The sequence below is a fragment of the Myotis nattereri genome (genome assembly GCF_964212035.1).
Source record: "Myotis nattereri genome assembly, chromosome: 11".
Classification (NCBI taxonomy): Eukaryota; Metazoa; Chordata; class Mammalia; order Chiroptera; family Vespertilionidae; genus Myotis; species Myotis nattereri.
In genome coordinates this window covers 77,017,524-77,030,483 of record NC_138086.1, presented here as the reverse complement: position 1 = coordinate 77,030,483, position 12,960 = coordinate 77,017,524, and the positions used below count along the sequence as shown (strand labels likewise).

General features: G+C 44.9%; 1 protein-coding gene across 2 annotated transcripts in view; it reads right to left on the bottom strand.

Moving 5' to 3' along the window:
* BMPER (BMP binding endothelial regulator) overlaps positions 1 to 12,960 on the bottom strand; it is a 205,420-nt gene that overhangs the window by 144,983 nt on the left and 47,477 nt on the right. For both annotated transcript variants that reach the window (XM_081102095.1, XM_081102096.1), the window contains exons 4-6: positions 9,845 to 9,927; positions 6,745 to 6,835; positions 2,324 to 2,406 (exon numbers count right to left, since the gene is read on the bottom strand). In XM_081102095.1, coding sequence (XP_080958221.1) covers positions 2,324 to 2,406; positions 6,745 to 6,835; positions 9,845 to 9,927 — 257 coding nt within the window. The remainder of the gene's footprint in view (positions 1 to 2,323; positions 2,407 to 6,744; positions 6,836 to 9,844; positions 9,928 to 12,960) is intronic.

Genomic DNA, 12,960 nt, shown 5'->3' with positions numbered 1-12,960 from the left:
TCGCTACCTCTCTCCCTTCCTCTCTGTAAAAAATCAATAAAATATATTTAAAAAAGAAAAAAAAGAAGCCGCAAAAAAATTTTTGTATTCTCAAAAATAAAAACTGCTCTGATGGCCCTCTCATACCTAAGCTTACTCACAAGTGTCCTATCCCCAAGCACGGCTCCGCCCTCTCTGCCACTCGTCCTATCAGTGGAAAGACGGACATCAGAGCCATTAGTGGCTCCAAAGCGCTGAGGATAGCAAAAGGGAACTAGAAAGAATATAGGATTAGGACTATAAGAACATGGGCAATCAGATATAGGGGTACAGAAAATGATATCGAATATAGGTCTGCAGAGAACTCACTGAACAGGAAAGCTTGGGCAACCAACATCATTGAACTTTTATTTCTTCAACCAAAATTGAAAGCAGGACTTCCAGGGCCCTGAGCTTGGCCCTCAGGTGTGTTGTGTTTAGAAACACATGGACTCCGAATGCCTTGAGTGCATTTGAGTTTGTGACCCTGCACATATGACCTCCAAACTCACTTCCGCTCCCCAACACTGAATTACTTCGCATGGCTGTTATTGGTAAATCTACAGGATCTTCCATCCTCTTTCCACGTCCTAAATCCCACCCCCACCTCCTCAAGGAGGCTCATCTGCTCAGCCTTGGCATACCTTCCCGGGAAAGATGGTTTGTTTAGGTGCAGATTTAAAATTTCCTACTTAAGAGGTTCCTTGTTTTTCCTCAATCTACCCAAAAGAATGGGATACACACACAAAATTATCAGCAAACTTTACAGCTGCCAATAGGAAAAAAATAAGCAATATTTAATAGCAAATAGAAATTATCTATATAAAAACAAAGCTATTTATCCACATGGAAGTGGAATCTGAATATGCAAAATCATGTTCATTTTCATTAGTCAATTATCTTTGTTTTTATATATTACAATATGATGTGCATTATATACCTCATATTACAAACATATACACATATATCCTCTCCTTCCCAGTCTCCCTCCCCCTTCCTTCTTTCCTCTCCCTCCCCCTTACAAAAACACCCTCCCCTGGGGCATGCTTACTTCACTCAGGACTCTCTAAGTTGTATGTGCTGTAGGAAGGGGAAAGATTTTAGGAAAGACGTGTAGAGAAATGACAAATGCTGTGATTTACGATGATCCACATATGATTCTACTTTGGTGAAATTACGATGCTAGAGTTCCCCATTATTTTTAATATTCTGAGATGCACACTGTATGTTCTTTATGACAAAAGATTAAAAGCTTTAAAAATATATGGTGTAAATAACTTTGAATGGCTTGTTAAGACTAGGTTCCCATCATCCCTGGGACCACCATCATCACCAATGATTTTACTCCAAATTTAAAATACATAAATAAAAAAGATCTCCTCCATCAAACCTCAGAGGGAAGGTAGGGGAGGGTGGGGGTAATGGGGAGAGATCAACCAAAGGACTTGTATGCACGCATAAAAGCCTAATCAATAGACACAGACAATAGGGGGGTAAGGGCATGAGTGGGAGGGTTGGGGGATCATGGGGGGATAAGGACACATCTGTAATACCTTAATCAATAAAGAAATTAAAAAACAAAGATCCCCTCAGCATCATCACATCAGCCAAGTTCCCTTTTTCATTCCTAAGCACTCTGAAGATATCTTGGTACATGAGTTACAAGTCAGCAATGCTTGGAGAGGCAGGTCTGTGGCTTTGCCTCACCAATCCCTACTCCACCCCAAACCCACAGCTTAGGGGCCACTTCCTCCTGTTTATTCCCCCAACACAACTGACCATCTTTGGACCAGGTTCTCCACCACACAGAATACATTGAGGCGAGCTGACCCCATCTGCTTCCCATTTGACTAAAAAACTCAATAGCTGCTTCAGCAAGAAGCTTCTTTGCCCAAAGAGCAGAGAATCCGTGTCTCCCCAAAGAAGATGCAAGTGGAGGAAAATCAGCCTCTTCCCCTCATTCCTTAGACCAGTGATTCTCAATCAGGAGTGACCTTGTTCTCAGGGAACAGGTGGCAGTATCTGCAGACATTTTTGGTTGTCAAAACTGAAGGCGAAAGTGGATGCTGCTAAACATCCTACAATTGCACAGAACAGCTGCCACGACAAAGACCTACCCATCCCCGAATGCTAACAGTGCCAAGATCTAGCAATACACCTGCCATAGAGAGATGAGCTTTCCCCCGGGTTCCATAGCAGGAGGGAGAGAAGGAGAGACTGTAAGGAGAGTCAGGGCTGATCGTGGTGAGTCCCAGCTGCAATTAACCAGAAGGAACATCCTCGGACCACCCAGGGCAGTACTTACAATGCAGGAACACTTGGTGCACTTGTCTCCTTCCGGCTGAAAGTCCTCTCCTTCTTGGTACTGCACACCCTCAAACACACAGCCTGGAAAGCAAAGGAGAGTTTCGAATGAGGGCAGCAGCCTTTGTTCAATTTGACCCTATTTTTCTATCCATTGCTCATCCATCTCCACCTCGAAGAGCATCCTCTTTAACCAGAGGACAATATCGCTTCATAGTAAGAAAAAAGAAAGACAGGAAGGAAGGAAGGAAGGAAGGGAAGGAGGGAGGGAGGGAGGGAGGGAGGGAGGGAGGGAGGGAGGGAGGGAGGGAGGGAAAAAAAGACCAAAAGAGTACAAAAGATTGACATGGGCCCAAAAATCTCAAGATGCTTGAAAGCACATCAGAGATTGGGCCCAGGTCAGCCTGAGGGGGACCAGTGCACAGTGGTGAGCCCTGCAGAGCCTGTGGAACTCACCATGACCTCACTGACCACGGCCAGGGGAACCAACACCAGAGGCGACAAACAGAAGAAGTCCCAGTGAGAGAAACCAATAATGAGCTAAATAGCAAATGACCCAAAGAGCTGCCACTTGGTGAGTAGCAGGAATTGCCCAGCCTCTACCAGGCCCTCCATACCCATGATTTTACTCCATCTTCACCAGTGAGCTACCGAGTAGGGACTTTTGTCACTGTCCCCATAAATGGGGAAGACGTGGCTCCGAGAGAAGAAGTGACTCACCCAGCTGGCCAGTGGCAGAGCTGGGATTTAAACTCAGTTCTGACCCACTGGCCACACCGTACAAATAACCAGGCACCAAGACAAGAAGACACAAAGGTAGGGCAGGAGGTACCCACAGGTTTTCAGTCCCACCCTTTGTCCTGTTAAAGGGGTTGTGTTCCCCCACCAAGTCTGGATAAAAATAGGACCAGAAGCCCAGGAGGTGTCTCCCATTCAGAAAGATGCTCAGGACACTGTTATATTTGTAACAAATCTCACAAATGACCTAGAGCATAGCTGGCCAGTAATCTCCTATCACCCAGGCCATGGGGGACTGTCAGCTATCCCTCAGGTCCGTGCTCAGGAGGCACTTTGCCAGAATAGCTGAGGTCACTCTCCACATAACAGACGGTGCTGGAGGCAGCAGTCTGCCGGCCAACACTCAGCAAAGGGGGCTCTTGCAAAAGACAGCCTCATGCTCCTGGGAGTGAGTGTTCAAGGCCCGCCAACTGAACTCATCAACAGAACCCACCAAAGCCTTGAAGCAGCTGGTACCTTCCAAGAAGAAACAAGTATGACCCTCATCCACCTGATGTGGCTGCTGGACCTGTTCACTTTAAAGCTGGATATAGAGCCCTTTGTTCACTGAAAGCCGTGGAGACAAACACTACTGAGCCTGACGCTGAATAACTGAGTGAAACTGCTTGTTGATGCCCACGCCCAGCCTTCCCCCACCTCCTTGCTGTTCCCATTGATTAGGGAAGACCTGGTGAACCCATGGCCCTCCCAGTGGCTGTAGCTCAGCCTGGCTCATCAAGGCAGGTACCCGGTCATCTCTTTACAAAGGACGCTGCCAACAAAGGGTCTTCCATTCTTTCATATGTTTGCACCACGGATTCTGTCAGACAGATTTCCAGATGATTAACCACAACAATCCACGTCTGACAACTTCAATAGGGAATTTTAAATGAAAATTCATGCAAACTGTTCCCATCACAACTCGCCATCTTTGAACAAAGGGTCGGGAGGAAAGGAAGGAGCAGACAACCAAGAATACCCTGAAGTGTGTCTCAGGAAGAAGCTGACCACAGACTGTGCATGTTTGTCATTATGTGGAAAAACCATCCCATGATCAATGACAGATGCCAGTCCTGAGTTAATGAAGGAGAATGTCCCACAGCTTCCCTTGAGGGTCCCTGTCTAGACTTAGCTGAGACCACCCTCCCAAGACAAAGGGTGACACATTCTGGATGTGGCCTCTGATTTGCATCCCGAAGGTTGGCCTTTGAAATTAAGAAAGGGGTGGGGGAGAAGGAACAAAGTTGATTCTTTTTTTTTTATGTTTTTATTGATTTTTCAGAGAGAGGCAGGGAGAGGGAAAGAGATAGAAATGTCAATGATGAGAGAGAATCACTGATCTGTTGCCTCCTGCCCACTCCCTACTGGGGATTGAGCCCACAGCTCAGGTATGTGCCCCGACTGGGAATCGAACCATGACCTCCTGGTTCATAGACTGATGCTCAACCACTGAGCAAATCTTTAAAGTTAGCAACAGTTGATTCTTGACCCCATAGTGGAGAGCACAGAGCTTGCCCAGCTGTCAGGGCCTGGTGTGTGCCACTGGCATGCTAACTTAAAGATTTGCCTCCCAGGGCATCTGAAACCAAACAGAACAGTTATCATGGTGTGTGGGAGGTGGGATGTAGTACAATATGGTGGCCATGAAAGAGGAAACCAGACCCTAACTCCACCTTTGGCCTCTTCTCACTCACAGGTCTTATTCCCATTGGGTCTCATTCCTTTCTCTATGAACTTCGGGCAGTACCTCACTGGTGTGTCAAGTGCATTCAATAGTGTGGTATGTACAGTCATGGAGTTCACCCTTTCCTTCGGGGAACTCAACCAAAAACAAAATGGAAGCAGCAGTTGCTCAAATATGATAACTTCAATTGCTGAAATAAAGTCACTTTGTCACTCTGATGTTTGTACACTCACACTTTCAACGGCAGCCAAAAAATATGACTATCTCCTGACTGAAGAGGAATGTTATATGTGCTCAATGGATTCTGTATCAATAAAACAACAGTCTACTCAACATGACTGAATTCATATTTAAGAGCTATGACAATTTTAAAATCTATACAGCATTTAAAAAAAAAAAAAAACTGCTCTGTTATCCATCTCAAGCTTGGAATTACCTGGGAGGGCTGGGTCCCACCCTCAAAGATTTTGATGAAATTGCTCTGTGATGCAGCCTACACATCAAGATTTATTTTTTTAAAACTTCCTGGGTGATGTTAATGTGCAGCCTTGAAAACGAGTGATCTAACTTAATAAAGATCTTTTAGGCATTTATGAGCATGGCTAAGATGATACAAAGCATATTTAGTGCACTCAGAAGAAAAAAGTGACTATGGAAAGAATTATCAACCAGTTTTTGGTCTTCATGCAAGCTCATCCAATAATACTCCACAGCAGTCCCACTGTGAAAAGGAAGATGGGCTCAGTAAAGACTGTGCAGGGCCTGGCTGGTGTTGCTCAGTGGTTGAGCATCGATCTATGGACCAGGAGGTCATGGTTCGATTCCCAACAGTGCACAAGCCTGGGTTGCAGGCTTGATGTCCAATAGGGGGCATGCAGGAGGCAGCTGATCAATAATTTTCTTTCATCATTGATGTTTCTCTCCCTCTCCCTTCCTCTCTCTCTGAAAATCAATAAAAACATACTTTTAAAAAATGAGAAAAAACTGTGCGGGGAACTTAGGAAGGTCAGAAGTAGTGGAGAGGGGCCTGTCCTTATGTCATTTGAAGATGAGAAAAGACCAGACCTCAGAAGGAACTCGGGTCTGGATATATTTCAGACAGCATGGAGGGGCACAGCCGGCGCCTGAGCAGGGAGCCTCATCTTTGCCGAGCGACCCACCGTGTGGCCATAGCCATGACCCAGGAAGGTTTGCAGAACAGAAGGCTCTTTGGAGATTAACCTCAAAAGCAAGGAGGAGTTGTGCATATCACCTCCAATGAGGAAAACACCCTGTGAAAAACCCCAAATGCAGAACATCTGTCTAAGAGGATGGGCCAGGGGCTTAAGGGCTCAGGAAAAAATCTCTCACCTCACAATCCCCGGGCTCAGACCTAGGCGAGCAAAGGTGCAGGAGGCCTTGGTAATCCTGCTCGGAGGTGAGAGGAAGCCATCCAGCCACTGAGAGGAAGGAGCCCCCCACCGTCAGCTGGGCTGAGGGGCCTCTGCAAAGACCTGGGCCCAGCTTGCTGCAGCAGGCGGCCAGCGGAGGCCAGCACAAGCCTAGGCTGAATTCCCTCGGGGCCCCAGCTCTCGGTTTTTAGCAAACATCTGGTTACCTCATCACCCGGGCGAGCTCTGGCCAAGGGATTGCAAACTGAAGCAGTAAAGACATTTCTGGTAGCGAGGCAAAGCCACAGCCTCTCTTTCCAAAATAAGCGTTACCTGCGGCCCGTGGAGTGGAAAGCAGGCCGCTGAGCCCCGAGCAGCCACATGCCAAGACCTACAGCGCGTTGCATTCATCCCGGGCTCCCAGGGAGGCCAACCGGACATTTCTAGGCAAAGAAGTTTGCTCTCTAAACCCATTAGGTGCACAGATGTAAAGGGAGAAACAGTGCGGTCGGGAGAGGGGAACAGCAGGCATTCTGGACAGCGCTCAGAGGTTCCGGCAGTAACTGCAGCCTCCCCGTCCCGGGAGTCTACCTGGACACGTGGGGCAGCACAGTCCCAGATCCTTGGAGGGATTTCTACAGTGCACGACGCACCGCACCTCAGACTCGGTGACCACGCCTTCCTGAAAAACAGAACAGCAAGGTCAGCCCAGAATCCCCGCTGCAGACTCATTCACTTTTGGAAAGTAACCAAGGTAACTGGAGAGGAGTCCCAACACAAACGTGCAAAGCGAGAGTGGTGTCAGGTCCAGAGGTACGTGGCCCAGATGTGGTCAGATCTCCCTGGCTCAGCCCATGGAGGCTAGTTCCTCACCCTAATCTTACTCTTTCTCTTTGGCCCTATTTTCTTTCTTTCTTTTAAATCTAATGTTTAAGCCTGACCAGCATAGCTCAGTGGTTGAGCGGGGCCCCAGGAACCAGGAGGTCATGGTTCGATTCCCGGTCAGAGTATATGCATGGATTGCGGGCTTGGTCCCCAGTAGTGGGTGTGCAGGAGGCAGCCGATCAATGATTTTCCCTCATCACTGATGTTTCTATCTCTCTGTCCTTCTGCCTTCCTCTCTGAAATCAATAAAAATAATTTTTTAAATAAATAAATCTAGTGTTTAAGACCCTGATGTCAGTTAGTAGCCTGCAGTGCCTTGCTGTTCATTCACAATTGTTTTTAAGTTTTCAACACTTACCGTATTTTCTATCACTGTCATTATACTGTAAGCCATTAATTTTGAGGCAAAGAGTATGAACAATAATATCCCAGACGGGCATCTGGAGACGTAAATCCTAACCCTTCTAGAAATACCTAGACCAGCTCCGCAATTTAGACATTCCACTCTGCCTCCTTGAGAGACGGGCTCGCCAACATCCACTGAAGAGACCAGATAAAAGGATTTTTAAGTTCAGAATACCTATGTCAAAAGAGAGACTTCAGGTCTTAATAGCAAAATCAAGTGACTCATTTATAAATTGATCCTGGGATTCTAGTATTTTAACGTCAACTGAAACATTACTTAAATTAATTTTTAGAGTTGGCTTTTGAAGAATGTTCACCATATTCTCTACTTATTTTATACATGGATTTGTATATGTGTGTTTGCTGACTGTTTAGTCTTATTTTGAGGGGAGGTGTAGCACAGGCTAAAAATAATGTAACCATCTAATAAATAGATGCTTTTCTTCATCGTGTCCGCCACCAGCGCATCTCATTCCTACAAGGAAGGGTTCTTTCCTACATGTCTTCATATCTGTCAGGCCGGAGGCGTCCGCCACCAGTGAAGTTTATTGTGATCTATATCACAGTGGGAAAGAACAAAACAGCTGCCAAATTTCTGTAAGAGACATCAAAAAAGGATCTGTGCTTTAGTTATATAACTGAAGCAATGCAAAGAGCTACGGCTCAACTTCCATTTCCCTTTATTATCTGCAATCCAGATGGAGAATTCAGGTTTGCATGAATTTCCTGTCTCATCTTCAGAGCATCCTCTGCCAGTAAAAACGAGAAGCAGAAAACCAAGGTGAATTTTTCACCATCAGAACTCCTTTGGTAGGAGGGTCTAAGAAATAAGCTCGAATTCAACGCAAATGGAAATAAACCAGATCATCAGGCCAGCTGTGATCCGTCTGGTACCTAGTTGGACCCCAGACACGCAGGCTCTACCTGAAGTGATTTTAACACCAGGCTCCTCATTGCTCACCACCACCCTGTGAGACAGTACCAGCCTCATTTTGCGGGGATGGAAGTGGGGTCCAGGGAGGTTAGATAGCAAGTGCCATGAGTGGCAGGCCCATAGGTCCCTTGCTACACTGCACTCTCTCCTCTGTTACTGAACTTGTGGGCATTTAATAAGAACATGAATAGGTAAAATTCAGATTTCAGTAAACTAAATGTAAATATAATTTTTTAAAATATACTTTTATTGATTTCAGAGAGAGGAAGAGAGAGAGATAGAGAGATAGACACATCTATGATGGGAGAGAATCATTGATCAGCTGCCTCCTGCACACCTCCCACTGGGGATTGAGTCCACACCCTGGGCATGTGCCCCGATCAGGAAACAAATGGGTGACCTCCTGGTTCATGGGTTGATGCTCAACCACTGAGCCACTCTGGCCAGGCTAAATGTTAATGTTTGAGAGAAGATCAGAGAGAGTCCTGGCCAGTGTGGCTCAGTTGGTTGGGCGTCATCCTGTGCACTGAAAGGTCAGGGCACATAGCCAGTTTGTGGGCTTGATCCCTGGTTGGGGATGCATACAGGAGGCCACTGATCCACCTCACATCAATGTTTCTCTCTCTCTCCCCCCCCCTTCCCTTTTTCTCTCTAAAATCAATAAAAACATATTTTTAAGAAAAAGATCAGAAGGAAATATACATTATTATACTAACCTTCCTCCTTTAAACACAAAAGCATATGCTTGGACAGTGAAATGGAGTGGGGTAGAATGATTTAACAGCACCTTCTCTACAGAGGAGACTTTTAAAATTATGTCCAAATCCAATGAGCATTGTTTAAAGAGTATTTCTCAAGGGGTGAAAAAAGAAGTTTGAACATTGAGATTCTGCATTTGTCCTTTTGTTTATCTCGCTGTGTTTCAGACCTGTCACCATCAGAGCCGCATGGGGTCAGCGCTCTTTCCGAGTTCCGCAAGCACCAGCCACAGTGGGCTGCTCAGGAGCGGACCGGGTGGTTCTTCAATGAGTTGGGTTGAAATCATGGAGGCTGCAGTGTCCTAATTGCTTTGACTGAATATAGTGCACAGCTTGGCTCCAATTCAAAATGTGTCTGAATCAAAGGAGGAAAACATTACCTCTAACAGTACCTCTTTCTGCTCACAGGAATTTGGGTTTTGCTTAAAGCTGGCTCACAGGAAGTCATGAATTCTCCCCAAGGACGTATGCATCTTCCAGGAGTTTTTTCAGGCACAATGTAACAACGGTGAACAACTTCATTGTGTGTTTCTAGAAGCCCTATACAATATCTATCCTGTACTGTCTTGGTTCGGTGAATGCCACAATAAATATGTACAAGAACACAGTTGGGTTTTGTTGTTGTTTTGTTCTGTACTGTCTGAAAGGAACTTCTGAGGAGGACTCTACAGATTCCCCTTCCTGGGAGGGTAAGACCGCCGGACCGTACCTGGCACTGGCGCAGGACACAGGGCTCCGCGGGACTCTGCCACTTAAAGGAGCTGTTGTAGGTGTTTCCTTCATAGGTGCAACCTAGACCAGAAACGGAAGCAGGAAGACAGGCCAACAATGAATATGGGTTTTTTCCCTTTATCTTTGAAGCAAAAGAAGTCATGTCATCTCAGCCAGGACTGGTGATTACAGGACCCATCAAATTGCTTTGCTATTCTCCCCAAAACACAACTAAGCTTTTAAAATATCCACTTGGCTTTCGGTTGCATTAATTCTTTGACTACTGAGAAGATTAACTGCACAGACTATATTTTCACATGAAAAAGCATGGATTGATGAGCCCTCTTGGCCAAAATGCATAACCTTGTGCGTGACTTTATTTATGCCACATGAAATATGAGGAGGACCGAGGCTAACACAACACAGTGAAAGGGATCTTATATAAGATTCAGTGGACTCAAAATTGCTGAAGGTCAAGAGGGAAGGTTAAAACATGGTAGGAACTAAAAGCAGAAAATTAAAATATAGGAAATAATTGCAAAATTCCATTTCCATCTGAGTCTCCTGACAAGCTATGATCTTCACCAGCTGAAACCCCCCAAGTCTTGCCTCCCAGCAAGACTATGAGCTATGATTTCATATTTCACTTTTATTTATTTCAGGTTGTGAACTAGATTAAGGAAATCTGAAACAGTCAATGTATAGATGATCACATGTTAATTCACTAGCCAAACAGAAGTCAGGCTCACTCATGGAAACAAGCAGAAGCCAAAGGTCAGAGATCCTCAGAAGAGGCCCCTAGCCAGTTAAGTCCCTGTAGAAAGAGCCAAAGAAATAATGATGCAAAGCTCACAGCCTAGATCTTGATTTCATTTGTCTAAATAACACCCTCCTTCCTGTGTGTGACACTTTGTGGGAAGAAGCACCACATATTAGATTATTAGGAGCCTACCGGGCAAAGGGATTTATCAGTGAGAATCCGAGTGCTTAGCCCAAAGAGTACAGAGTCTGGACACACACATGGGATAATGTAGCACTAAAAGGACCCACCTCTTGGTACCAATGATTGACATCTGCCAAGCCAATCACATCAGTTCACATCAGTTTTCCTTGTCCAGGATACAGGGAGGAGATTCACCTCCTTCCCTGAATTCTGCTGTGGTAACAACAATAAACCCTTCTTACTACATACAAACAGAATGATAAAGGGCTTCAGAACATTTCGATAGACATTTTCATGGGCTTGGAACCATGCTCTGAATTCCCAGAGGATTATGAATGATTGAAAAGAGCTCTGTAATGCTCTCCTCTCTAGTTCCTACAAATCAAATTACGAAAGTACACAGCTGATTGAAAACATATTAGGGAAATGCTTTCACTATATATTTTTTAATTTCCTTTGCATGAAGTGTTACAGCGATAAAACGTTCAACCACCGGAACCCCTAGCATACTACAAATGCGTACGCCAAACCAAGAATGAATACAGTGAATTTTCAACAATGAAAACCAATATAAAACAATTTGGGCGAGCATAAATCTTCCTGCACTCACACACTCACAACAGACGCACCCTGTGCATGTCTGATCCGCTAAGGCAGACTCACTCGGATAATAAATAACTTGTTCTGAGAGAGGGAGGCGGGGAAATCAGGGGCCAAATCTAATTCGTGTTCAGTCCAAGTAAATATGAGATGCCTGCCAAGTCTGCCCGTGGGGTTTCCAAATATGTTATATATTTTCATCCTCCGGATTAAAAAAACACACACACAAAAACTGAAAGAAAGGGTGATTTTATGCCGCTAATAGGGCAGGCAAAGCTCTTGCCTTTTGACTGTGGAGGAGGAAGTGCTTACAAAACCCACACAGACCAAGAAGGGACTGCTGGCCAAGAGGCTGCTCAGCAAGGCCAGCTCATGTGCACGGGCTCCCAGGAGGGGAAAGGCCTCTCTGAATCATCCCGCTCGATGTGGGATAAAAGCTATTGGAACAAGTGGTCCTCGGTGCAGGGAATCCAGCAAGGTTTTCTGCTTCAAGTAACTGTCGATTGGAAGTTTGGCTCCTCTCCCCTATTTCAACATGCAAAGACCAAGGTCAAGTTGTAAATTGCTCTACTGCTTCACTGCCCTTGTTTGCCTGTCGGCCTACCACACCTGGCTCCACAGAATAGATTTTCCCAAATGTGGGAGGAGTCTGAGTGACAGAACAGACTCAAAAACACTGGTGATAATCTCTTTAGTGAATACCATGCACATCCGTACCTTTTCCTTCTTCGCCTAACCTCACCAGCATCGGCTAGTTATGGAGACTCCAGTATACCAAGCATGATGGTAGATTCCCTACCTAAGGGATTCTAGGGAATAAAATTTTGAAAGGAAGGCTATGCCCACTGCTCTCTGGTTCATAGTCGAAGATAAACATGTTATCCTAAGCCAAACTCTAACACGCGCTATGTGAAGACACATGTACATGCAATCAAAAAGAACCTCGGGTTTACCCTAGAATTAATTCTTATTCTCTGTAAGGCAACTTTCTTTATAATAAATTCTATTAGCCACCACCTTTATGCTGCTAATACGGCAGACAGGCACTATCTTGCCTTTGTTTTTATTTTCACCAGAGGAGTAATATACTACGTATCTCCTACTGGCCACAGTAGATGAGCAGGCAAAGAAAAGGTTCCATTATACCTTAAGCACACTCGACAGTGCTCCTCAAACTACCTCTGGTGAAAGGCCAATTTGTTTTGTTCTCCCAATTAAACGTGGACTAAAACTTCCATAAACTATAATCAAAATGAATTACTAGAAAATTTAAATTTAAAAGGCTAGGACAAAATATAAGCCTAATGCTTTATCATTAAATGTAACACGCATAGAATTACACACTTGAATTATAAAAATAAAAAAAATTTAAAAAATTCAAATTGTTTACTCTCCATTCCTGCACTTACCTAATTGTAGACCACTCGTGGTCTATGGATCATCAGTGGCTGACAAAGCACATTTTGGGGTGCACTATACTGGGGGATGTGTTGTGGGGTCAGGACCAACCCAAAGAAATAATCAAAATATTTCAACCTTAGATAGTTAGAACTAGAAGCCAACTTATTGAT